This window comes from Balearica regulorum, chromosome 20, assembly GCF_011004875.1.
Source record: "Balearica regulorum gibbericeps isolate bBalReg1 chromosome 20, bBalReg1.pri, whole genome shotgun sequence".
Taxonomy (NCBI): domain Eukaryota; kingdom Metazoa; phylum Chordata; class Aves; order Gruiformes; family Gruidae; genus Balearica; species Balearica regulorum.
The window spans coordinates 11,213,793-11,238,650 of record NC_046203.1 but is presented as its reverse complement, the minus strand read 5'-3'; the positions used below and the strand labels follow the sequence as shown (position 1 = coordinate 11,238,650).

At 50.3% G+C, this 24,858-nt stretch overlaps 2 protein-coding genes across 2 annotated transcripts in view; one reads left to right on the top strand and one right to left on the bottom strand.

Moving 5' to 3' along the window:
* Positions 1–8,428: 8,428 nt before the first annotated feature.
* MRPL41 (mitochondrial ribosomal protein L41) lies at positions 8,429–9,989 on the bottom strand. Its single transcript, XM_010298266.2, has one exon. The coding sequence runs from the start codon at positions 9,841–9,843 to the stop codon at positions 9,436–9,438; it is 408 nt and encodes a 135-aa protein (XP_010296568.2). The 5' UTR covers positions 9,844–9,989; the 3' UTR covers positions 8,429–9,435.
* A 146-nt stretch (positions 9,990–10,135) lies between these two features.
* Positions 10,136–24,858, top strand: part of PNPLA7 (patatin like domain 7, lysophospholipase) — a 123,721-nt gene continuing 108,998 nt past the window's right edge. Inside the window, exons 1-9 of the mRNA XM_075772762.1 lie at positions 10,136–10,245; positions 11,057–11,091; positions 13,638–13,703; positions 14,114–14,201; positions 14,825–14,907; positions 17,667–17,755; positions 18,141–18,281; positions 19,626–19,785; positions 21,200–21,280. Coding sequence (XP_075628877.1) covers positions 11,059–11,091; positions 13,638–13,703; positions 14,114–14,201; positions 14,825–14,907; positions 17,667–17,755; positions 18,141–18,281; positions 19,626–19,785; positions 21,200–21,280 — 741 coding nt within the window. The 5' untranslated portion in view covers positions 10,136–10,245; positions 11,057–11,058. The remainder of the gene's footprint in view (positions 10,246–11,056; positions 11,092–13,637; positions 13,704–14,113; positions 14,202–14,824; positions 14,908–17,666; positions 17,756–18,140; positions 18,282–19,625; positions 19,786–21,199; positions 21,281–24,858) is intronic.

Below are 24,858 nucleotides of genomic sequence, written 5' to 3'. Positions count from 1 at the left end.
AAAAACGCTCAGCTGGAGCGAAGGCACGAACTGGTGGGCAGAGGCTGGGCGCCCGAATATAAGCAGCGAGGACCGCGATGTCACAGTGCATGGCTGGGGGGTTCACAGTGCATGGCAGGGGCTGTCACAGTCATCGCTGGGGGATGTTCACCATGGTCCATTGCTAAGGGATGCCACCACGGTCCATCGCTGGGGGATGTCATCATGGTCCATTGCTGGGGGATGTTCACCATGGGCCATCCTCACCTGCAGCACTCGCCCCAGCAGCCCTGCGGCCCTGGCACATGCCTCGGGGCTTCGCGCAATGCCGCTGCCCGCTCCGTCCCCCACGTCTTCTCTCGTGTGCTCGGCATCGGTGCTTCAAGCCAGCCACCGAGGCCTTGGCCGTGTCTTTGCAGGGCCCCGTCGCTTTGCTCTGGCCTGAGGTGGCACACGTCTCCAGGCACACACAGCAAGAGGGTTGATTCAGTCACATCTGGTGCCGACCTTTGGGGCTGCAGGACCAAGTCTTACGGCCTCTTGTGCCCCTTGCCTCTTGTCCTGCCACTGGGCACCGCTGAAAAGAGCCTGGCACCTTCCTCTCTGCTCCTGCCTCCGGCCTCTCGGCACCCTCCTCTAGGTGTTTCTAGACACCGATGAGATGCCCATCCGCCTTCTCTCCTCCAGGCTGAACAGTCCCAGCTCCCCAGCCTCTCCTCAAACATCACATGCTGCAGTCCCTTTACCGCCTTCATGGCCCGCCTTTGCCCTCTCTCCGCTATGTCCACGTCTCGCTCGTCCTGGGCAGCCCAGCACAAGAACAAGGAGCCCAGCACACGCCGCTCCAGGTGGCTTGAGCAGCCTCGGGATGCTGCGGACACCATCCGGCTGCAGGGCGAGACCCCGCCAAGCAGCCCAGACGGTGCTTTCGGCAGCCCTTGTCTGCACCCAGCTTCTTTTACCTATGGATCCCACAGATGCTTCAGGAGTTGCCGCTGATGACGGGAGCAGTCCCTCATCGCGCTCGTGTAACTCCAGTGCATCCTGCTTCTTGCCAGGGAGAAGTCAGAACCAGCGATACTAGCCTTCCCTACTGTTACTGCCCTCGCTGTTGCTGTCTGATACAGGGTCTGCTGCCGGCATCTTTGTCTCGGGCCTGCTTAAGTGCATCCCCCCCATCATCTCCTTGGATTAAACACTAGTGCATTACTCTCTTCACAACGTCGGTCTATAAAGCCCTCCCTTCTCATTTGTGTTGGGTTTGGGTGGCAAGGTTTTGGTAGCGGGGGGGGCGGGGGGGGGGGCGGAGCTATAGGGGTGGCTTCTGTGAGAAGCTGCTAGAAGCTTCCCCTGTGTCTGATAGAGCCAATGCCAGCCGGCTCCAAGAGGGACCCGCCGCTGGCCAAGGCCAAGCCAGTCAGCGCCTCTGTGATAACATATTTAAGAAGGAAAAAAATAGTTAGGGAGAGCTTTTGCAGCCGGAGAGAGGAGTGAGAAGATGTAAGAAACTCTGCAGACACCAGGGTCAGTGAAGAAGGAGGGGCAGGAGGTGCTCCAGGTGCCGGAGCAGAGATCCCCCTGCAGCCCGTGGTGAAGACCATGGTGAGGCAGGCTGTCCCCCGGCAGCCCACGGAGGAAGGATGAGGGGGTGTAGCGATTCCACCTGCAGCCCGTGGAGGACCCCACGCCGGAGCAGGTGGAGGCACCTGAAGGAGGCTGTGGCCCGTGGGAAGCCCACGCTGGAGCAAGCTCCTGGCAGGACCTGTGGCCCCGTGGAGAGAGGAGCCCATGCCAGAGCAGGTTTGCTGGCAGGACTTGTGACCCCGTGGGGGACCCACGCTGGAGCAGTCTGCTCCTGAAGGTCTGCACCCCGTGGGAGAGACTCACGTTGGAGAAGTTGGTGAAGGACTGTCTCCCGTGAGAGGGACTCCATGCTGGAGCAGGGGAAGGATGAGAGGAGTCCTCCCCCCGAGGATGAAGAAGAGGCAGAAACACCGTGCGCTGCACTGACCGCAACCCCCATTCCCCGTCCCCCTGTGCCGCTGAGGGGGGGCGGAGGTTGAAGCCGGGAGTGAGGTTGAGCCTGGGAAGATGGGAGGGGTGGGGGGAGGTGTTTTCAGATTTGGTTTTATTTCTCATTCCTCTACTCTGTTTTGCTTAGTGATAAATTAGATGAATTCCTCTCTCAGTTTAGTCTGTTTTGCTCGTGAGGATAATTGGGGAGTGATCTCTCCCTGTCCTTATCTCGACCCATAAGCTTTTTGTTACACTTTTTCTCCCCTGTCTGGTGCATGAGGGGGAGTGACAGAGCGGCTCTGGGGGGCACCTGGCCCCCAGCCAGGGCCAACCCACCACATCATGGTTAGTCTCTGCTCCTTTCCCGAGCAGCCTGAAGTTACGCTTTGCCCAGAGCCAGAGAGGACGCAGTCTCTGCCCGCGGATAAAGCAAGAGCTGAATCACCATTTTCTCCCTCTGCCACTCTTGAGAGATGGAAACCTTTCTGCACCGACTGAGAGACGGAACACTTTCTATACTGCCTGCGTAGGATCTGAGCAAAAGATCCCTCCAGTTTCTTGCCCAAAAGCTCCTCAGGCAGGGGCAAGGAGCGCATCAAAGTGCACAACAGCGGAGGAGAGGTGCACTTTAGGAGACCAAATAGGTGGGGAGGAAGCCCCAAATAAAAGTCAGATCGTGGTAAAAGCCCCTCGGCGGGTTCGGGCCTGCCTTTGATCGGGTGAAGGCTCATCGTGTGCCTTGGGGGAACACGTGCCTGGGTAAGCGGCACCGGCTCCAGAACCTGCAGCGCGGCTCGCCCGGCTCTGGCCTCGCCTCCGAGCTCATCCTTGTGGCAGCAGCTCCCCGTCCTTGCTATACTCTGCTGTGCTGGACCTCTTCCAAAGCAAACTTCAGGCTGCCACGCCCGGTTGCTGTCCCGCTCGGCTGGGGGTCTGCAGAGGCCTGGACATCGGCCCCACTGCCCCTGTGCTCCTCGGCTCTCTTGTCCCACTCCGGCAGCTTTTGCAGCACTGCGGCTCAGACGCGTACACGCCGCAAAAGCTCAAACCGCTGCGTGGTGGCTCCTGAACTTTGCTGGGCTTTGATTGCAGTTTGGTGAGGCTGACTGGCCTGCGGCTTCCTGGGTCGTCCTTCTTGCCCTTTTGAAGACTGGAGTGACACTGGCTTTCCTCCAGTCCCAGGCACCTCTCCTGTTTTCCATGCCCTTTCAGAGACGACTGAGAGCGGCCTAGCAATAACATCTGCCAGCTCCCCGAGCGCCCGTGGGTGCATCCCATCAGGGCCCATGGATTTGGGGATGTTGAGTTTGCCTAGATGCTCTCTGACCCAATCCTCCTCAACCGAGGGAAAGTCTTCCTTTCTCAAGACTTGAGACATTGACCAGCTCTCTTACCTCCCTTACCTCCTAGAGCCCTAACCCATAGGATTCTCCCAAGCAGGCCTTTGAAGAGGCCAAAGTTAGCTCTCCCAAAGTCCGGGGTTGTAATCCCTCTTATTGCCCTGCTCCTTCCACACAGGATCCTGAACTCCACCGTCTCATGGTCACTGCAGCCAAGGCTGCCCCCAACCTTCATATCCACAACCAATCCTTCTTTGTTTGTCAGTACAAGGCCCAGCAGCACCCCGCTCCTCGTGGGCTCCTCCACCGCCTGCGTCAAAAAGTTGTCATCAATCACGTCCATTGCCGGAGACCCTCTCCCACCAGCCGGACTCCATAGGCCTTAGGGCCCAGCGGAGCTGGGAGGAAAAGGTGCTCTGAGCACCAGGAAAAGGGGGAGAGAGCAGCATGGGTGCGGATAATGATGCAAGCCGCATTAGTAATAACACTTAGACTCTTTCTGTTCTTTTCAGGTCTTTATTTTCTGGGAGAGGTAGGTTTTCCGGTGTTGAGCAGAGCCGTCTGGTCCCCATGGGGCTCGTTGTGCGGCCCTGCTGCTGTCCCAGCCCTCCTTTTGCCAGCTGCCGCGGCCGCCTTCCAGCATCACTCGCGGGGTGGCTTCTTGGCAGGTGTGGCAGAGTCCTCGGAGCTGCTAGCCTTCCTCTTCAGAGGGCGCCGGGGCCCCTGACACGAGCAGCTCCGGCCCTGGCTGGGGGCAGAGGCGCCTGCCGCAGCCTCCTCCAGCTCCGTGTCCTCTTCTTGCTCCCCTGGGATGGGAGTGGGGACGGAGGGGGGGCAGCTGGGACCCCCCTGAAGAGCAGCGCTGGAGGTGCCCGGGAGCTGGTCTGCGTCCTCTGCGGCAGCACTGCTGGAGAGGGCCGGTCCGGGCGCGGGAGACTCCCCTGGGGAGGCAGCGTGGCTGGTGCTGGCCTCGGGGCTGGTCTCCCGTTCCCCTTGGGAGGCACCAGCACGGCTGGTGCTGGCCACGGGGCTGAGCTCCCGTCCCCCTTGGGAGGCACCACGGCTGGTGCTGGCCACGGGGCTGAGCTCCCGTCCCCCTTGGGAGGCACCACGGCTGGTGCTGGCCATGGGGCTGAGCTCCCGTCCCCCCTCGAAGGCTGCCCAGCTGGTGCTGGCCACGGGGCTACGCTCCCGTCTCTCTTGGAAGCCAACCCAGCTGGTGCTGGTCACACGGCAGCCCTCGCCTCTCTCCTGGAAGCCAGTGGAGCTGGTTCTGGCCACCAGGTTGCCCTGCCGCCTCTCCTGGTAGGCAGCCCAGCCTGTGCGGCCCACAGGGCTGCGCTCCCGCCACCTCCTGAAGCCAGCGGAGTAGAGCACGACCCCAGAGCTGTCCTCCGACCCGCTGCCAGCACGGGAGTCCACCCGGAGCAGGAGGTAGAGGGCTTCCCTCCCGCACCGTTGCACGGTGAACTCAATGAGTCCGTGCACGAACGCTCTTGTGCGGTGTTGGAGGTCGGCCTGCAGCTCCTCGACCAGCTCCTCTTCATTCAGCCCTATGACAGGCAGCATGCCCAGGATCATGTGCTCCAGCATGAGAGCCTGGGAACGGTCTTCCCCAAAGATGCGCCCCAGCTCCTGGCACAGCCAGGGCCGCAGGCGCTGGAGGAGATGTGGGTGCCTCCAGAAAAGTTCCGCCCAGGCTGTGGGGTAAAGGCCGCCCACCCACTCCGGGCTCCGATTCCGTGGTGGGTGCGCCCTGGGTGCTGTTGGTGCTGGCAGGCCGGAAGGTCCCTCGGCTTGGGCGCTGCCTGACGATGCCGCAGGTGACCACTCTTCAAATTCATCCCCGCGCAGCGAGTGCCGGATGGAAGTCACCCTCCTCTTGCAGAGGGGGCACTCGGGCTTGCTCGCTGTCCACCGCCGAATGCAGTTGAAACAGAAGCGGTGGAGGCAGGGCACGATACAGGCCGTGTTGTCATAGGCGTCGAGGCATATCGGGCAGCGGTCCTCCGAGGCCGCGGCCATGCTCAGCACACGCTGGGCCGGGCTGGGGAGAGCTGCTGGGGACGGACGGCTCCTCCTCTCCGACGCTGCAGCGGCGGGTGTCCCGCTACAAGAGGAAGAGAGGCCACGGTCACTGGCTGGCCCGGGGAAGGGTGCAAGAGAAGCCGGGTCCCTCCCAAAGGAAACCCGCCCCGCTCCCCAGGGTGAAGTTTCCCCGCACAGCTCACCTCTGCTGCGGCGAGCGCGCCTCCTGGGTGCCCCGGCTGCCTGAACCAGGCAGGGCCAGGGAAAAACCTGCAGTGGCTCTGGGGGTGGGAACTGAGAGCTGTAGCCGCCAGTTCCCAGGGCACAAGCCCAGCACCGAGCCAAAGGCTTGCTCCGCACTCCAAGCCTCGCCAAAACGCTCAGCTGGAGCGAAGGCATGAACTGGTGGGCAGAGGCTGGGCGCCCGAATATAAGCAGCGAGGACCGCGATGTCACAGTGCATGGCTGAGGGATGTCACGTTCCATCACTGGGGATGTCACAGTGCATGGCCGGGGGATGTCACAGTCATCGCTGGGGGATGTTCACCACGGTCCATTGCTAAGGGATGCCGCCACGGTCCATCGCTGGGGGATGTCATCATGGTCCGTTGCTGGGGGATGTTCACCATGGGCCATCCTCACCTGCAGCGCTCGCCCCAGCAGCCCTGCGGCCCTGGCACATGCCCCGGGGCTTCGCGCAATGCCACTGCCCGCTCTGTCCCCCACGTCTTCTCTCGTGTGCTCGGCATCGGTGCTTCAAGCCAGCCACCGAGGCCTTGGCCGTGTCTTTGCAGGGCCCCGTCGCTTTGCTCTGGCCTGAGGTGGCACACGTCTCCAGGCACACACAGCAAGAGGGTTGATTCAGTCACATCTGGTGCCGACCTTTGGGGCTGCAGGACCAAGTCTTACGGCCTCTTGTGCCCCTTGCCTCTTGTCCTGCCACTGGGCACCGCTGAAAAGAGCCTGGCACCTTCCTCTCTGCTCCTGCCTCCGGCCTCTCGGCACCCTCCTCTAGGTGTTTCTAGACACCGATGAGATGCCCATCCGCCTTCTCTCCTCCAGGCTGAACAGTCCCAGCTCCCCCAGCCTCTCCTCAAACATCACATGCTGCAGTCCCTTTACCGCCTTCATGGCCCGCCTTTGCCCTCTCTCCGCTATGTCCACGTCTCGCTCGTCCTGGGCAGCCCAGCACAAGAACAAGGAGCCCAGCACACGCCGCTCCAGGTGGCTGAGCAGCCTCGGGATGCTGCGGACACCCCATATCGGCTGCCGGGCGAGACCCCGCCAAGCAGCCCAGACGGTGCTTTCGGCAGCCCTTGTCTGCACCCAGCTTCTTTTACCTATGGATCCCACAGATGCTTCAGGAGTTGCCGCTGATGACGGGAGCAGTCCCTCATCGCGCTCGTGTAACTCCAGTGCATCCTGCTTCTTGCCAGGGAGAAGTCAGAACCAGCGATACTAGCCTTCCCTACTGTTACTGCCCTCGCTGTTGCTGTCTGATACAGGGTCTGCTGCCGGCATCTTTGTCTCGGGCCTGCTTAAGTGCATCCCCCCCATCATCTCCTTGGATTAAACACTAGTGCATTACTCTCTTCACAACGTCGGTCTATAAAGCCCTCCCTTCTCATTTGTGTTGGGTTTGGGTGGCAAGGTTTTGGGGGGGGGGGGGGGGAGGCGGGCTGTAGGGGTGGCTTCTGTGAGAAGCTGCTAGAAGCTTCCCCTGTGTCTGACAGAGCCAATGCCAGCCGGCTCCAAGAGGGACCCGCCGCTGGCCAAGGCCAAGCCAGTCAGCGCCTCTGTGATAACATATTTAAGAAGGAAAAAAATAGTTAGGGAGAGCTTTTGCAGCCGGAGAGAGGAGTGAGAAGATGTAAGAAACTCTGCAGACACCAGGGTCAGTGAAGAAGGAGGGGCAGGAGGTGCTCCAGGTGCCGGAGCAGAGATCCCCCTGCAGCCCGTGGTGAAGACCATGGTGAGGCAGGCTGTCCCCCTGCAGCCCATGGCGGAAGGATGAGGGGGTGTAGCGATTCCACCTGCAGCCCGTGGAGGACCGCACGCCGGAGCAGGTGGAGGCACCTGAAGGAGGCTGTGGCCCATGGGAAGCCCACGCTGGAGCAAGCTCCTGGCAGGACCTGTGGCCCCGTGGAGAGAGGAGCCCACGCCGGAGCAGGTTTGCTGGCAGGACTTGTGACCCCGTGGGGGACCCACGCTGGAGCAGTCTGCTCCTGAAGGTCTGCACCCCGTGGGAGAGACTCACGTTGGAGAAGTTGGTGAAGGACTGTCTCCCGTGAGAGGGACTCCATGCTGGAGCAGGGGAAGGATGAGAGGAGTCCTCCCCCCGAGGATGAAGAAGAGGCAGAAACACCGTGCGCTGCACTGACCGCAACCCCCATTCCCCGTCCCCCTGTGCCGCTGAGGGGGGGCGGAGGTTGAAGCCGGGAGTGAGGTTGAGCCTGGGAAGATGGGAGGGGTGGGGGGAGGTGTTTTCAGATTTGGTTTTATTTCTCATTCCTCTACTCTGTTTTGCTTAGTGATAAATTAGATGAATTTCCTCTCTCAGTTTAGTCTGTTTTGCTCGTGAGGATAATTGGGGAGTGATCTCTCCCTGTCCTTATCTCGACCCATAAGCTTTTTGTTACACTTTTTCTCCCCTGTCTGGTGCATGAGGGGAGTGACAGAGCGGCTCTGGTGGGCACCTGGCCCCCAGCCAGGGCTAACCCACCACAGGAGAGCACGAGGTGGACCCCAAAAAGCGACCCCTCTGAAGGGAAGGGGCAAAGCAGCACCTCTGCCGACAGCACGCGGAGCTGAAGGCAGAAAACAACCGCTCCATTGTAACCACCGCAGAGGTGATGGCCGAGCCCCCTGCGCCATGAGCTCCCAATTCCTTCATCTGTGGAGCTTTGGGGCTGCAGCACTAAGAAGCAGCAGCCAGCGCAGCGTCCCCTCCATATCGCAGCCCTACCCAGCCCTGAAAATACATGTTTTTTTAAACATGGCTTTAACAACTCATCTGTCAGTCTTCATGACAGACTGGATGCTCACCAAGAACACACTAAACATGCTTTCTTTCTCCAAAAGTGAACATTTTAATTGCGAATTAATTCTCTAACGCAGTAGTTCGTATTTAGAAAAACCTCATGTGAACCCCCTCCTGCATACGCTCTCCAGCCACAGAACTGTCTCACAGGAGAATTGTTTTGTCAGAGACCCTGCACTTGTGTGTCAGAGAAAACAGGTTATCTCCAATGACTTACAACATGTGGAATTTAGCAGTTTCTACTTTAAACAGCTGCACATTGTCTATGGAAACGTCACTTGTACCCATTTAGTTTGATGAACAGCAGGACAGTGCTCTTCTAGGAGTATGTGCCCAAAAATAACAATTGGTGGGATACATTTCAAATTTAAACAGTTACTTTGTAACTTCAAGCAGCCACGCTGCTAAGGAACAGACATTAAATCTGCCTATTCACTGCATCTGGATTTACTCTAAAAGAGAGAGGAGTTTTAAGGCTTGGGAAAGTCGGGAATAAGTGTGGCAGTCGATATAAGCTATAGGTCTCTCAGGAGACAGCGCAGGGCCGGGGTGCTGCCCGTTGGAGGTTCACTCCTGGTTCAGTGACGGGGGGGGTCAATCCACAGAAGCAGTCCCCCTTTGGCTGCAGTGGCCAGCTCCCCACGGCCAAGCAACTCCAGACTCATCCTCTCTTGTTCCCGAAGACAGGAATTCCTTCCCGGAAGGAATGATGTTTCAGCAGCCTGGGCAGAAACTGTCTCCTGCTAGTTATCAGTGCCTGGTCAATCGGCTCTCAGCCAAGAGCAGACACCCGCATGCTTCCACGGCACAACCGCACACAGGGTGCGAGACACACGTAACGCTTTGCTTAGGGGTGGGAAACGAACCCCCACGTTCCCCACAGCAATTTAAATCAGACATCGCAGAAACACAAAGTGGAAGGATTTGTTTTTAATAGCCAGTGACAGAAACTGTCCCGTGTTTGCTGGCGCAGGTTGCGTCTCGCCCTGGCGATGCTCTTCCCAGCGCGCCGGGAGCCTCTCCGCTAGCTCCCTACCGCGCGTAGTTCTTGGGGAAGAGCTGGAAGAGCTTGCCCTCCTGCGTCGGCTCGAAGCCGTACTTCTCCAGGTTGCTGGGGTCGAAGGCGCCTGCCTTCACGTCCTTCTCGATGCGAGGAGCCACCACCTCGGTGAAGAGCTGCTTGGCCGTCATAGGCGGCTCGGAGCCCTCGGGGGCGCGGTACGAGACGTAGGGCTTGAGCTTGAAGCCCTCCAGGTCGGGCACGACGAACTGGGGCACCATCTCCTTGATGAGGATGAACTTCTTGTTGGAGGTGAGCACCCCCAGCTTCTTGGCCCCCCGGCCCTTGTTGTAGCTCCGGGGGCCGCGCTTGCTGGTGAACGGGGACATGCGGTCGGCGCCCCGCACCAGCCCGCGGGCCAGCTCGGTCAGCAGCCCCATGCCGGGCCCTGCGGACACCCGAAGGCTCAGCGAAGCCGGGGCAGCACCGGCCCCGCGCCCCCCCTCACGCACCGATACGGGCCCGGGCCCCGCCGAGCTCCCGTCACCTCAGCGCGCCGCGACCTCCGCACACGCCAACACCGCCCGCTCCCATTGGCCCAAACGCGCCAGCCAATCCGCAGCGCCTATCGTACCCTGCGAAAAACGCGGGCCATTCGGTGCGGGGGTGGGTACTTTCCCACCAATCAGCAGCGAGGAGCCAGAGGCGTGGGCGGGGCCTGCCGTTCCCCTGGCGCGGGCGGCGGCGGCGGCGGGTGGGGTCTTCCCTCCGCGACCTTCGCCCCCCCCGGCCCGCGGGGGTGACCTTTGACCCCGGCCTGGGCGGCCCCGGGGCGGTGGCAGGTGAGGGGGCCCGGCCCGGCCGCGGGGTGTCCGGGGCTCGGTGGGGAGCGGCGGCGGCGGGGGGCCGGGCCGGGCCTCGCAGGCTTGTGCAGCTGCACGAGAGGTGCCGGTGCCCTGTGGAGCGGGCGGGACGTTGTTGGTGTTTTTTTCCGTTTTAACGCCCCTGTTCCGTGAGTTCTTTTAACGAACGGAGCGGAGCGGGCAGCGGCCGAGGGCGCGGCCTGCTGGGGTGGCAGCACAGGCGGGGTGACCCGGGGCTGGCCTGCCGCGCTGACAGGGCTGCGGGGGTCCGGTGGGGCCTTTCCCGGGACTTTCGGTAAGTGCCCGTGTCCGTACGGGGCCTCCGCTGACACCCGGGAGGTTCATTTTCCTTCGAGACCCCCCAGCCCAGCGACGGGCCCGTTTGTGCCTCTGGTACGTGGGCACCTGTGGGGGGGCTCCCGCGCTCCCCTGGCTGGTTTCGGCATTGACGTCCCCGTGTCGGGGGGTTGGTGGGGGAGCGGGGCGCAGCCGCCTTCTCGGGTGGGTGAAGTCCGGGGCTGCGGCTCCCAGAGGAGCGGGCAGCTGTCCGTACCCATAGCGCTGCTCTTCCTCAAACACTTGCTGGGTTTTGTTGCCCAGCCCAGAGAAAAAGGGAGGGTGAAGTGAAAAAACTGTTGTCCCCTTGAATTGTCTCGCTCTGCCCAACTGGAAGAGCAGTTCTGGCGCGCTGTGCGTCGCGGAGTTAGGAAGACTTTGGATTAGAGAGTGTGGTCATCTCTTAACTTGATCTTCTCTTTTTTTTCTGTGTTTGCTCCTGCCATACCTCCAGACATGGATGAAGAAGGCAACGGCACCAGCCTCGAGGTACGCCAAGCTTTCCTGTTAATTTTGGACATATTTATTTTCCCATTAGTATTTCCAGACGCTGAAAGCTGCTGTACCTAATTTGTTAACGTTTGCGTAATGTCTTTAGATGCAGTGCTCTTACTTTGAAAGAACCTTTCCTGATAAGAGCTTTATCCTTCCAAAAATTCCAAGATTGGTCCCACTTTTGTGTGTGTGTACGTTTACATTGGGTTTTTTTTACCTCAAACCAGTCACACCCTGTTTCAGTCTCGAAGCTGTTAGCAGAATGATACAATTTTAAGTACCTTTTGTTTCCAACAGTATGTTTTTAGCCTAAGGATGGAAGAATCGCAGCATTCTCCGGCCACTAGATCGTCTTGCATTTGTTCTTAGTCATAAATACAAAACTCATAGGCACGCCGAGAGTCACACGGTGCTTTTCCTAGTAATGAAAGCCAAGGTCCACGATGGGAAGTTGTTATTCTCAGAACTAAAAAACACACACGACCTACTCGTACGCAGTTAAAAAATGTTTTGTGAAAATCCCGTATCCGCAGTCAAAGCGTAGGTGTGTGGACCCGTGTGCTTGGGAGCTACAAGGAGGCCTGATCTTCTGGGCAATCCTAATTTTAAGGCCTTGCTTTCGGCGCTGATAAGCGTTTTCTGCCCCTCCCTGCACGGGGTACGTCTCACTGTTTGCCTTTGATTGGAATGTGAAGTTGTTAAACTCTCGGCAGAGCTGCCGCTCCTGTGCTGGGTGAGCGTGAGCGTAATTTATGTAGGTGTATGTTTTTGTGAAGTACTGTTAATTCTCATTTTCTTAATGAAATGTCAACACCATTGGGAAAAGCAGGCAAATGCTGTTTACACCAATGCATACTCTTAGCCTCTCACTGCTCCATGTTCTAGTGAAGCGAGAGTCTTTCCGGGGCTCTTCCACACGTGTTTTGTCTCCGAGAATTGTTTGAGGCCATGTAAGGCATGTGAGAAGACCCTGAATTTCGGTGCTGGCTGTAGCCCTCCCAAGAGAGGTCCTGCAGGGCTTCGGCTGGTGGGGTGGCCCTATAGAACCGATGACTTCACCGTGAGCTCATACTTCTGTCATATGCTGTCATGTGACAGCATGTAACGATTGCTTGTGTGTCTGAAGTGTCGGTAGGGTTGCAACCTGTCTGCTTACTTTTCTGCTTTTCTGGAAGGATTGTCAGTGCCTAAAAGGATACGCTGCCAAGTAGGGGAGGAGTAGCATGTTTTCACCCATGTTTGTGAGAAACTCTGCAAGAACCTCTCAGTTCTTCTTGGGGGCCTGAATTTCTTCTTTCCCTCCTGGTTTTTCTGTGTTGAGGCATGAGGGCTTGGTCTATGTGTGTGTGTGTGTTTTATTCTTTTGCTTGTGAATTTGTTTTCTCCTCACGTAGCAGCAATGTGACTGTCAGTTGGCAACTACTATTTTCGATGTTATTTGAGATCATACAGGCCTGGATAGCAGCAGAACTGTGCGTGTCCCTGACACTGTCAAGGGGAAATAAATGGAGTGACCACAATAGACTTATACCAAGAACTCATTGTATTGTGCCGGAATGTTTTGTATTTATTGCTAAAAAAATTTCAACTTTTTTTTGTTTTCAAATTCTTGTGAGGTACCACTACAATCCCACTAGTAATAGCCTGATAGTAATAGTGATAGTCTTAGTTTGACTAACGTGAGGAAGATAAATTGTCGATACGCTGTGTTAAAGCAAGCTGAGAAGACAAACTGAAGACGGCAATCCGTTCGTGTTGACTGGTCAGGCAGGAGTTTGATTTGTGCTGTAGAACTGGAACGAACTTCATGAGAGAGACTGGTCTGGCAGCTCTCGGCATGCACTTCATTTGTCTCTTGGTGGCAAAGCTAAGTGAAGAGGTCATCCAGATCTCAAACTGACGGCAAAAGCTGGGACCAGAACCGCGTGTAGTACTTTCGATTCAAGTACTTGCAAGGTTCAAGACTTACAGGGGGACGTATCTGGCCTTGTACGCGGTTTGTGTCCTACGTGTTCCTAATACTTGGTTTGCTTTTTTTCCCCCTGTTGTGGTAAGCTTTGAGCTGGCGTTTGTGAGACTATTGTAACTGCCAGGTTGTTTTCCTGAATAGCAATAGTCAGCGCAGGTCTCAGGACTGATACCAGAGTTGGAGCTTTTTCCCATGTCCATAACTTTCTTTTTATGGTGAATTTAATCTGCTGGTTTATGACTTATTTTCTCAGTCTCATAAAGTCTTTTACATTCAGTTCTCCTCCTTGTTGCTCTGAATAACATAGAATCATCAAAAAAAGTTATCGCCTCACTGTTTGACCCTGTTTTAGGACTATGTAGGGATGTATTGAACTGACACCAACGTAGAACTCCACTAGTGACCCCTCTCCACTGAATGTCCTGTGTTTGCAGAGTGGGCTAGAGTTGAAAAAAGGATATTGGAAAATAAAATCAAGTTGCGTTATATGTGCCAGACAGGCATCGAGAGGGTTTTATGGAGGCTTTTTGCCAGTTGTGGGGAACTAATTTCACCTTCCTTTTGGTGTTAGGCTGTGTTACCAGCAGGTGGAACACGAATCCTTCAGTTTGTAGAAGACAGAATACAGACTACTATGGTAATGTATGGCTTTAATCAGCTGGATGGAAGATTGTGTGGGCATAAATAGCATGTAGCTTCTCGGAAGTTCTAGTCACAGTAGTCACAGTCTGGGTGTTTGTTTCTTTGCTGTCGCTGTGGATGAGGCAGGAATTAATTCCTGTTATTTCATCCCATGTGCATTGAGTTGATCAGCTCACAGATCTTTGGGGGGAAAAATGCTGAATATTTTGCATGTGAGCTTTTGAGTGAGACGCTGATGTCATTTAAACCTCTTGCATGTGCGATGCTTTAGTTAAAAATTATTTATGAATGTGCTTGACTTTGAGACAAGTTGCTGAGCTAAGTGTTCTTCAACTGTCCAAAAAGTACTTAATTGTTCAACTTTTGAAGTTACTGACTTCTGTCCCCCCTAAATTCCTCTCACAGCTGACCGGAATTGCAATTGGAGCTGCAGTCGCGTTATTACTTATAGCGATTGTTGTGTTTGTCGTTTACAGAAGAGTGAAACAATCCAGTAAGTACTCATAACTGCGTATGTTTTCTCAGTTATCCTCAGTATTCTTGTAACAACGTGGGGTAGTTTCTGTGCCGATTTGTAATAATTGCTTGCTGTGAAGGTGGCGCTTCTTGCAGAAAAACAGCTTTAAAAGGATTAAGAACTTGTGCTGATTCACTTATCAAGGTCTGAACATAGAATTCACAACTGTCACATGCAAGACGCTGGAGGTTTTTATTTCTCTAGTGTATGATAGCCTTAGTATCAGCTGGCATGCAAATAATTTCAACCCTGCTGTGATTTCACTGTTACAGTAATGAGAAATGAGTGAATTAGAGGTTTCCTTTGTGAAATTAAAATTACCCAATCCTGGTATCTGTTTAGAGAGCCTTTTTATCTCCTCCAGAGATTAGGTAGAGCCTCAAGCCAGCTTTTCCCTAGTCTGGCGTGGCTAAGCAGAGTAGGGTAATGAGCTATCTTGTGTTGGTTTAAATTCCAAACACTGACCACAAGAACTTGCTGCTGAGTAGAGAGGAGCCACAGCTGTTACGGAGGTAGCAAAATTGACAACCTGTGCTGAGTTTTCTTTCCCTTAGCATAGAGCTGCAGGTAGTTTCTGATGCGATGCTTCTCTCTTTCAGAACAACTTCAGCCACATGTGCCCCAGTACAGATTTCGCAAGAGAGACAAAGTGATGTTCTACGGGCGGAAGATCATGAGAAAGGTAAGTGCCTCTGGCACGGCTGGAAGTAAAGATTAAAATCCGGTGCAAGAGGTGTTGTAAACTTTGCTTAGCCTGGCCCAGGGCCTTCAACCTATAAAATACCGCTGGAACTTTGAGGATGTTTCAGAGCTCCTGGAATTCTGCCTGAATTGCTGATGGAACAGCAATAGCTGCTCTTTCTGGCCAGACCTTTCCTCTCTCAAGAATGTTCACAGACATTGAGGGTAGTGCTAACTCAATGAATATCTAACTCTTCTATGGACTTGATGATTGTTTAAATATCTAGTAATCTGTCTTTCTCAGTATTTAGGATTATATCCCAGATATTCAGTGCCTGTATTCAGGGTTGTCCCTGTCAGATAATGTACCGCCGTTACAGTCAAAGCTGACACCTCCTTTCCCGCGTGAGTCTATCTGCAGAGCAGGTACTCAGCTTTACCTTTCTGCACTCTTACCTGGGAAGAGCACTCAGCACTTCAGCATGTGAGCCCCTCTTTTCTGGTACTGAATTACAAGTAGGACTTGTCAAATCATCTCATTAGAGACTGTTCAAGAGGGGTGTATTCCAAGATTGACCTCTTTGCCTTGGATTGTCAGAAGGAATACCACCCATGCCCTCAGGTTCCTGTCCTGGTGGTGTTCCTGTCCTACTATTCTGAAAAGTCTCCTCAAGAATTTTCCATCAGTCAGGGATCTGTTTGTGTATCGGTTGCTTAAATCCTTCAAGTCTATGGCTGCCTGTTTGATATTTAGTTCCTTTGTTTGTTTTTTATTTTTGTCTTTGCAAGTGGCTTTTCTTGGGAAATTGCAACAAGGAGGCTTGAGGAAATCTGCGGACAGACATTTCCTTCATGGATTAGATTAATCTTAGTAGGCATGCGAGGTGTTCACCACTGATTGCCTGGATTTCATTTAACCGAGGAGGTTAACCTTCCCATCTTTCTCCTCAAAATACGTGCTTCCCTTTTGAAGCTACTTAATGTATGTGGAAGCGAGATTCATTTTTTCTGATTGACAGTACCAGCAAGGCCAAAAGAACTCCTCTTTTCAGAGGTGTTGTGGGTGGCTATGTCAGCGCACAGATTTTACATTTGGTTTTGTTACAAGCTTGTGCAATAGGTCCTGGAGGTCTAAGTGATTTCCTTACTCAATGCTTCTCGTACCAAAATCTATGTAGCAACTTCTGGGAGCTCCGTGCACAGATTTAATATATATGATGCTGTTGCTAAAGCCTGACTTTGGAAAGCTGCCTCTGACTCAGGTGGGGACTCTGACCCCTTTTCAGACTCGCGATGGTTATTGCTGGCTTGCCGTCATCTGCAGTGAATGACGGTGGATACAAATGGCTGGTGAAGGACAAGGCTGTTTAAATCTGACCGTGCCAAGTGCTCCCTGTAAAACTGCTGTCCTGTAAACTCTGAACAATGGGGGGGGTCCCGTGGGCTCCCCGACCCAGGGGAGCTGTGAGGCAGGGTGGGACTGGCCCCTTTTGGGACCGCAGGCAGAGTGTGGGGTGTCTCTGGGGTAACCTGCTCGAGCCCGGGTGTGCACATAAAACAGCATCTGCAGAAAAATACGGTACAGGGAAGTACCCTCGCTTCGTTAGTCACCGCTTGTTGAGGAACACTTCCTCTGGTGAACTGCAGCCTTCTGCCTCACGCACCTTTGTTGAGGTGAATTCAAATACTTGGAGTTAATAATTAGACTCTGTGCTGGTTTTAATATTCGGCTGTGGGGCTGTGTTTCATTGCGGACGGAGGAGATGACTCCCTGAACCTCGCTTCTGCGTTGCACATCAGCCTTTCTGTAGAAATTGGCCAAAACAGCCTCCAGTGAAAGGAAATTGAGTGTGTTGCCAGCAACTTCTTCATTTTAATATTCTTTAACACAGTTAAATTGTTACATGTATAAGTTACGTGTTATATGTATAACAAATGTTATATGTGTAACAGTTAAATAGTTATATGTAACACACGTAAGTAAAGAATGCTTAGAATTCCACATGGAAAAATCACTTCAAGTAGTTTTTGCTTTGGGGTTTTAGACCTTGCTTTTATTCCTGAATAAGGCAGAGAATGTTACAAACTAACTGCTGCTGATTGTACTTCATGGATTTTTGATAAAATACCAACATTTTACTTTCTTAAAAAAGGAAAAAAGAAATAGTCTCCAAACTAATTACAGATTCTGGTTTTAGTGAGAGAAAGTTTTTCTTGGGATTCAACTCCCTGAGGAGCAAACAGAGACAGAACTAACAATGTTTTGAAAGTAACTAACGAGGCGTTTTCTTGGTCTTGCAGTCGTTGCATTTCTCCAGAAGGTGGCACTTAGTAACTGTTAAAAACAAGTGAAAGCCTTGGTGTGTGTCTGTGGTGGTGGCTGTCACCAGCTCAAAAATGATCGTGGCCCAGGTTTGTCAGCATCACAGGCTGCCGTAGGAGTATTGGAGCTTTAAATGTCACTTCTCTGCCTGTTGCTGAGTGTTTCCCAGTGAGCGCTGTGTAGCTAAGGGGTCTTTTCCCTCCACCATCCATTACTGCTGTAGTAGCTGCTTGTTAAAATCAAAGTATTTCAATCTCTAGGAAGAGAGTAGGTCCTCCAGTCCTCCAAGGTCTTGTACGAGTGCTTCACTCTGCTCATGTTCTAACAGCTTGGTGGATGAGTTGGAGACTTTGCAGAGTTGGATATTTTTTGTTTGTTTGTTTGTTTGCTTTGTTTGGCTTTTAGTAAATGTTACTGTTTTCATTATTTCCTCCTAGGTTACAACTCTTCCAAACTCTCTGGTTGGGAACACTGTGCCTCGCCAAAGGATGCGGAAGCGGGCAAAAGTTTTGTCTTTGGCCAAAAGGTACTTGGGCTTTTGGGAAGGGGAAAGTTCATGCTCTGGAGGCTGGGTTTGTGGGGTTTTTTGGTTTGTCGTGGGGAACTTATCCCTAGCATAGCGATTTTCCATAGCTGCTGTTTTTCCACGGCCCTGTCAGCTGAGCATTTGCTGGGAAGTTTGCTGAAATGAGTGGTTTTTTTGCAAGCCACGCTGTCACTAGTTTTGCTGAAGAAAGACAGGAAAGGAGCAGTTGGAGGGTGGAACGCTACTGTTTTATCTACTGGATAATGTGTAACATGGTACGGTGTGCCTGCAGTATTGCAGTCAACCTGTGATGTCCATTGTCAGCATGTACTTAAGACAAATGAGGAGACTTCCTGACGTCTTTTTTTTTTTTTTTTTTTGGTAGGATTCTGCGTATTAAGAAGGAATGTCCAACTCTGCAGCCGAAAGAACCACCTCCCTCTTTGCTAGAGGCAGATCTGACTGAATTTGATGTAAAGAATTCCCATTTGCCATCAGAAGTCCTATACATGCTTAAAAACGTTAGGTAATGTTAAGTGGAAAGATAAGTTTGGATTTTGGTTTTGACATGTTCAGATGATCTAAATATTTGGCGGTTCATGTCAAGTCTTAAATTTTATCACTGCATGGGCAGAATCTTTAAGCAGTTGACTGAAAGTTCATTTGAGCATGAGGAAAGAATAAATTACTTCTAATTTTCAGGAAACATTAAGAAAATAGTTGAGTGCATTTAAAAAAAACCCACCACATGTGGATTACTGGCCTAAATTTGAGGATAATGGTAATAAAGCTTTTCTCACATGAACAGATTTCTGTTTGTACATTTTAAAATTCTCTTTAGACTATCTCAGACAGTTTTTTGGTACATAGAGGCATCATAATTGGTAACTGTTAATTGGATGTTGTATGGACAACTCTCTAAACTGAAGAATCTTTCACTTCTCTGGCTGAAAAGGTTGCAAACAATTGAAGTCAATCCTCACAGCTCTTTGGGGGGTTGAGAGGAAGGGATGGTCTTTGTGCCTGTTCTGCCAAGTGTTTGTATTGCTGATACAGCAGAGGCGAGGAGATCTTCAGACCTGTAATTTTGGGTTTGTTTGTGTATATTCATTTTCCTCCCAGTTATGATAGTAATTTAGTTCTGAAGGTCGTACATACTCTAAAAAAAACTGCTGTGTAAGTCATCTGAACTTTCTGCTGTGGAATTATGATCTCCTATGACTAATCGATGTTGCAGTAGAATGTGGTTGATTGATCCTGTTAAATGTGAGCTAACGGAGCGCTGTGGGGGACCCTTCTGGTGCTGTGCACAGAATGATCAGGTTTAAGACGCGTATTTCTGTCTGCCTGGTAGTGACTGACTAGTTTCAGTATTGCAGGAGTCCAGTTGCACATTACCTGCAGGAGATGGCATGTTCCAAACTTACAAGTACGTGCAGATGACAGGGATTTTTCCCTTTGTTTTCAGTATTTCTCATGTGTTCTGGTTACATGGACAGGGTAGCTGTACTAAAAGGGCAAGTTCCAAAGTGTGGCTGTTCTCACGCAATGGGTGCCTCTGTTGCAGGTTTTTATATTTCTTCCATTCACGAGCCATGTTGGTGTTTGCTTGAGGAAGACATTCAGAATGTACTTCCTTCTGAGCCTGCTGGCATTGCTTGGAGTGCCACTCAGAAGGAACTCCAGTATTTACAGATTTCAGCGTTTCACAGTACTCTTGCACTTCTGTCTGGGAGTTCTGCTCTTTTTGCCATGCAACAACTGCCTCTGGGTTCCTCTGCTATTCGTGCCTAGGGGTTTGCTAATTGAGGAAGGATTTTCCAAGGACAGCGGTGATTTTAGATTTCTCTTTGCATTTTCTTTCCTGCAGGGTCCTTGGCCACTTTGAGAAACCTCTTTTCCTGGAACTGTGCAAGCATATGTTTTTTGTGCAATTACATGAAGGTGAATACATCTTTCGTCCTGGGCAGCTGGATAACAGCATCTACGTTGTGCAGGATGGCAAGCTGGAAGTTTGCATTCAAGAAAATGTAAGAAAAAAACTTACCTGTGGTTCTTGAGAGAAATCTGTTGGCATGAATCATTTAGCATTGATTAAACTTAGACATTTGAATCATAGTGATTTAGAAAGGATTACTTCCAACCCTTCAGGGCCATGATATTTATAAAGATCAAGGTTTTGAGCTGTGGTGCCCTGTTTCTTAGATGAGAGAGCGAAACACAATGCTGATCAGGTGTTGTGAAATGTCCTCGCATACTCTAGTTGCATAGTTATTGAGGGAGGATGGGATGCAGGGCTGGCTCTGCATAGCATTGGAATCTCCTTTTGGATGGTAGTTGTGTAAAACAGTTGGGTATGCAGAGCAGGAGAACCCAAGTACGCTTTCACGCCATAATATTCTAGCATGGTAGTTAGCGGGTTTGCCTGGGAGATGGAAGATTCAGATTAATTTTTGGGTAGGCAGGGAAAAGAAATGGCTTGTGTTATAGATGAGTCTTAAAATCATAGGATCATTTTGGTTGGAAAAGACCTGTAAGATCATCAAGTCCAACCATTAACCCAGCACTGCCAAAGCCACCACTAACCCATGTCCCCATCACCACATCTACACGGCTTTTAAATCCTCCCAGGGATGGGGACTCCATCACTTCCCTGGGCAGCCTGTTCCAGTGCTTGACAACCCTTTTGGTGAAGAAATTTTTCCTAATACCTGATCTAAACTTCCCCTGGTGCAACTTAAGGCCATTTCTTAATCGCTTTTCATCGCTTCTTATTGGGAGAAGAGACCAACCCCACCTGGCTACAGCCTCCTTTCAGGCAGTTGTAGAGAGTGATCAGGTCTCCCCTCAGCCTCCTCTTCTCCAGGGTAAAACGCTGAGTGCTCGCCCTTTCGATCCCTTCTGCCAATTTAGATTCCACCCCCCTTGCCCCCCACCCTTCTTCCTGACTGCACTTTGAGTTTAGCTTTAACATGTGAACAGTTTTCTGGGCTGCAAATGCAGGGTTTTGTGTTTGTAAATTCTCCTAAACTTGCTGATTTCTGTATATTTTTGTATTTTGCTGTTTGTTTTGTACTACCTCTTGTAATCATGTAATCCTTCGATGAAGAGAGCTAATTCTTTCTCAGAGTGAAGGAAACATTTTGGTTTTGGTTGTTACATAGCAAAGACACATAGGTCACATTTCCCCTTAGACAAAACTGGCTTTTAGTTTCTTTTCATTTATCACTTTTACAATGGTAGTTAAAAACTTTGATGGTTTGAATTAGCATGTTTCCATCAGAGCAGAGAGAACAAGCATCCGGGTTATAACGGGGGACCATTCCTGTTAGGGCCCTTCAGAGTATCTGGGAGAACGAGAGCAAGTCACACTTTGGAAAATACTCCAAATATGCCAAATACGTGACTGTGAGCCTGCAGTCATCTTCTGTCCTATGCTTGCAGGATGGAACAGAAGTGGTTGTTAAGGAGGTGCTGGCAGGAGACAGCGTCCACAGCCTTCTCAGCATTCTTGATGTTATCACGGTAAGTTCTTGAACGTGCAGGTGCCGCTTTATGTCCCAGAGCCTGTCGAGGGGAGCAGACTTTGAATATTGCTGGGAAAGAATCAGGATGGAAAATGTTTCTTTGACCAATTCTTTTCCTCCTTCCAGGCCTTCACAACTGTAAACTAAGCTCTGCGGTGTGTTAGTTGGTTGTGAAACGCGTATGCTTGATGGTGTAACGCTAGCTGTTTCTGATGAGCAGTAGGGTTTGAATTACTCTTTTATGGCTGGAAAAGTGTGTGATTTGCTCAAGGTCACAAAGCAGTCGGGAGGAGGACCAGGTTAGGGCCCAGAAGTCCAGGCTTGTACACTGTTTGATCTGTTACTTACTGAATTTATTTTTATTTAGACTAACGAAAATAAATCTGACAGTTGTTATTATTGTAATTATACTGTGAAACCAGTTGATGGATTTAATTTTTTTCTAATATGTTCATGTTGCTGGTGACCATCTGAAGGTTGTGCTCTTTGACAGGCGACAAGATGAGCTAAATGCTGGTCATATTTATTGCACAAATTAATGGTGTGGATTTTGTTTCGGTTAGAATTACAATGATGGTTTTGCTAAAATTGTCACAGTGCATCTATTTAGGAATACCTAAATGGAAGGTGGTGAATTCATCATCTTCAATAACATGCAAGCACTTACAGTGCTTTACTTAAATTGTTTTGATAGCTGAGAGGATGAAGATAATCTAATCAATAAGTTGTTCGTATTTGACCTTGGATTATGTTTCTCTTGTGCTTGGCTGTCTCCTGTCGTGAAAGGGTTCTGTTATTCTGTGTGTAAGTAGTTTTAATGATTCTGTACAGTGTTCTTTGCCACTCTCAGATTCAAGCAGATATAGATATAGGGGGGTTTTGTTTCCATAAAACCTATCGAAAGTGATAAACAATTTTTAAGCTTGGTCACACTTTCTTCTGTAGAAGGTAATGGCACATGAGTAATTTGGACTGTACAAGTCTAGTTCTCGCTGTCAAATCCGTATTAACAGCAGATTTAGAGGTATCTTTGCCTTTGTTACTTCCACCAGTAAATTTTCGTAATGACAGTATTCTAAAGAGCAGGATGACCGCGTAGGAACATGAATACTAGTCGTCATCTTTTCCCATATTCTTTTTGAATAAACAAGAAGAAATCCTTCTTGTATAACAATGGTTTGTGGTTTTGTCTTTTTTAAAGGGTGGTTGTCATTCATTTTGTATTGTGTGGTTTTGGGTTTTTTGGTTTTGGTTTTTTTTTTTTATTCTCAATCTATCATTTTTTTTTCTGTTTCTCATTACTGATACCACTGGTGAATCAGAAAATCTAAATTATTGAAAGTGTGTTGAAAGAATTATCAGCATGCAGAAGAGTACATAACCAAAGACCTTGCAAATTTTTTTGCTAAAGTAACTTGTTCTCATTTATTTCTACAACTCCCTCTTTTCTCCCTTGTTTCCCAGCTTTGTGAACTGGTTTTGTTCTTAGTTCTTCTCTTCGTTGTGCTCCTTACTGACTCTGGGTATAGATGTAGCATGAAAATGGGCAAGGAAAAAGAAAGTAGCATTGATCAAAATAGAGGAGACTTCTCAGTGGCTTTTTAAATTAGTGAATGAGTCTTAGAGCTGCCTGTGCATACCACAACTAAATTAAATTTCACTGTACCACCAAACATGTGGATCTGACACGAAGAAAGGATGTATTCAGAGAGGGTTTGAGTTGTGATTTTTTAAATTTTATTTATTTTGACTGATTTTGTAACATACGATGTCAGTCTGGTCCCCCACTTGCTTAAGAGATGTGCAAGAAGATTGAGGTTGCTGCAAAAAGTGGCAAACTCTTGGTGGATCTAAAAGAAAGGTCATACAAGAGGTACTTTTCTAATTTAATTTTCCAATTTTTTAAATTTAAAAGTTCCCTTAGATCTACTAAATACAAAGCTACCGGCTCTGACTTAAGAGGCTTGTGCTGTATTTCCCTTATTCTGAGAACAGATAAATGCTGCTTTCTCAAAACTCGAAGGAGAAATTGGAGGCTTTGAATCCAGGTAGAATCTAGCCCTTTCCTGGGATTTGGGAACAATTCTCTGTTGTAATTAATCTGACTCTGAATTGATAGTGCCTCAAATATTAGAGCAGTCTCTGAACTTTGGACGTTGCTGATGTCCACACGAGTGTTTTCAGAAGCTGTTGCTGAGTCAGGGCAGTTTCCTGAACGGGGAATTTTCATTCAGAATTAAATGGGATAAATAGAGACAGCGTTTGATGCCGATTGCCAGGGCTTTGCGTTTTACTCTTCCTTTGTCCTCCATGTGGAGATGGTATTTGGAAAACTGTGAGCATCTGGCATAGTTGCAATGAAAGAGAGACTGGGAGGAGTATTGATCAATTGCCAGCGGCTGGAGGGGAAAAAAATGAAAGTCTGAGGATTAAAAGAAGCTGAAAAACCACTTGGATAAAGGTGAGCCTGCAGGGCGCAAGTCTGTTTAAATGACAGTGGACAAGATAGATGAGGTTATAAAGAAACGACTGATTGCTGCCAGACCTTTGGGTTGCAGCAGTGTCGATGTCGTGTGAACGATGGCAGGTAGGAGCAGAGGAAAATGAAACCCAAGCAATGGGAATAGAGAGAATATGCCAGATTTTTGGGTACAAAGAGGAGTTACCACTCCAGATGGGAGAATGTAAGGCACTTCTGTCTCCTGTAGCAGGTTTCTTAACCAAATTCATTTGGATTTGGCCATTGCTGTCCTCTGGATTTAACCTCTACTTTAGCTGTGACATTTGTCACCTGCAGTATTTAATTACTCCACAGCTATTAGAGCAAGACAGAAGTAAATAGTTATCCACACTGAGAACAAAAAGTTCTCTGTTGAGAAGTCCTGGTTCACTACTGATTATAACTTAACTGTTCCTTGTGACCTCCGTGTGTTATTGTAAAATATTATAATTTAAATGTGATATTCTCTGTGTGCAGCTGATTACGTTATATTTGAGAGAACTGACAATTATGGAAACAGTTCCTCTTCGCATTCCTCTGACGACTTTTAGCGAGTTCCAAACCAATTAGACGTGGTGGTTGGCCCTTTCAAAAGCAGGCTGCTTTCATGCGGGGATTTTGAAAAGGAAAAATTATATACTGGAAAACCAGAGGGAAAGGCTGTTCTTTGGAGAAAAAAGGCTGCTGCATCATTATCCGTTATTATCCTAAAACTGGTTTTCTGAGCGACTGTCAGCATTGGTCTATCCTCAAACATGCAGTGTTCAGAAAAAAACCCAAATACTTCCCTGGGTAGAGTGTAGACCGTATAGACGTGATATACAGTGCTTATTTTGCCCTTTTGAATAACTGTTATGGAACACTTAAACTTAATGCTTGTCCTTTGTCCAGAGACTAAAGATTTAATAGATTTCCTTTTGCTATGTATTTGGTGTAGAGCCTGGCAGGAAATTCAGTTGATGGCAAGTATAGCGATGTATGTACTTAAAAGCAGACTATATACATATTCTTTTACATTTGAGTATAAGGAGAATTCCAAGTGATTTCTTCGTCTAAAGCCAGGCTTTAAATTGGCC

What these genes read in the sequence shown, in the direction of transcription:
- MRPL41 (XM_010298266.2), bottom strand. Translation starts at nt 9,843, where the DNA reads ATGGGGCTGCTGACCGAGCTGGCCCGCGGGCTGGTGCGGGGCGCCGAC.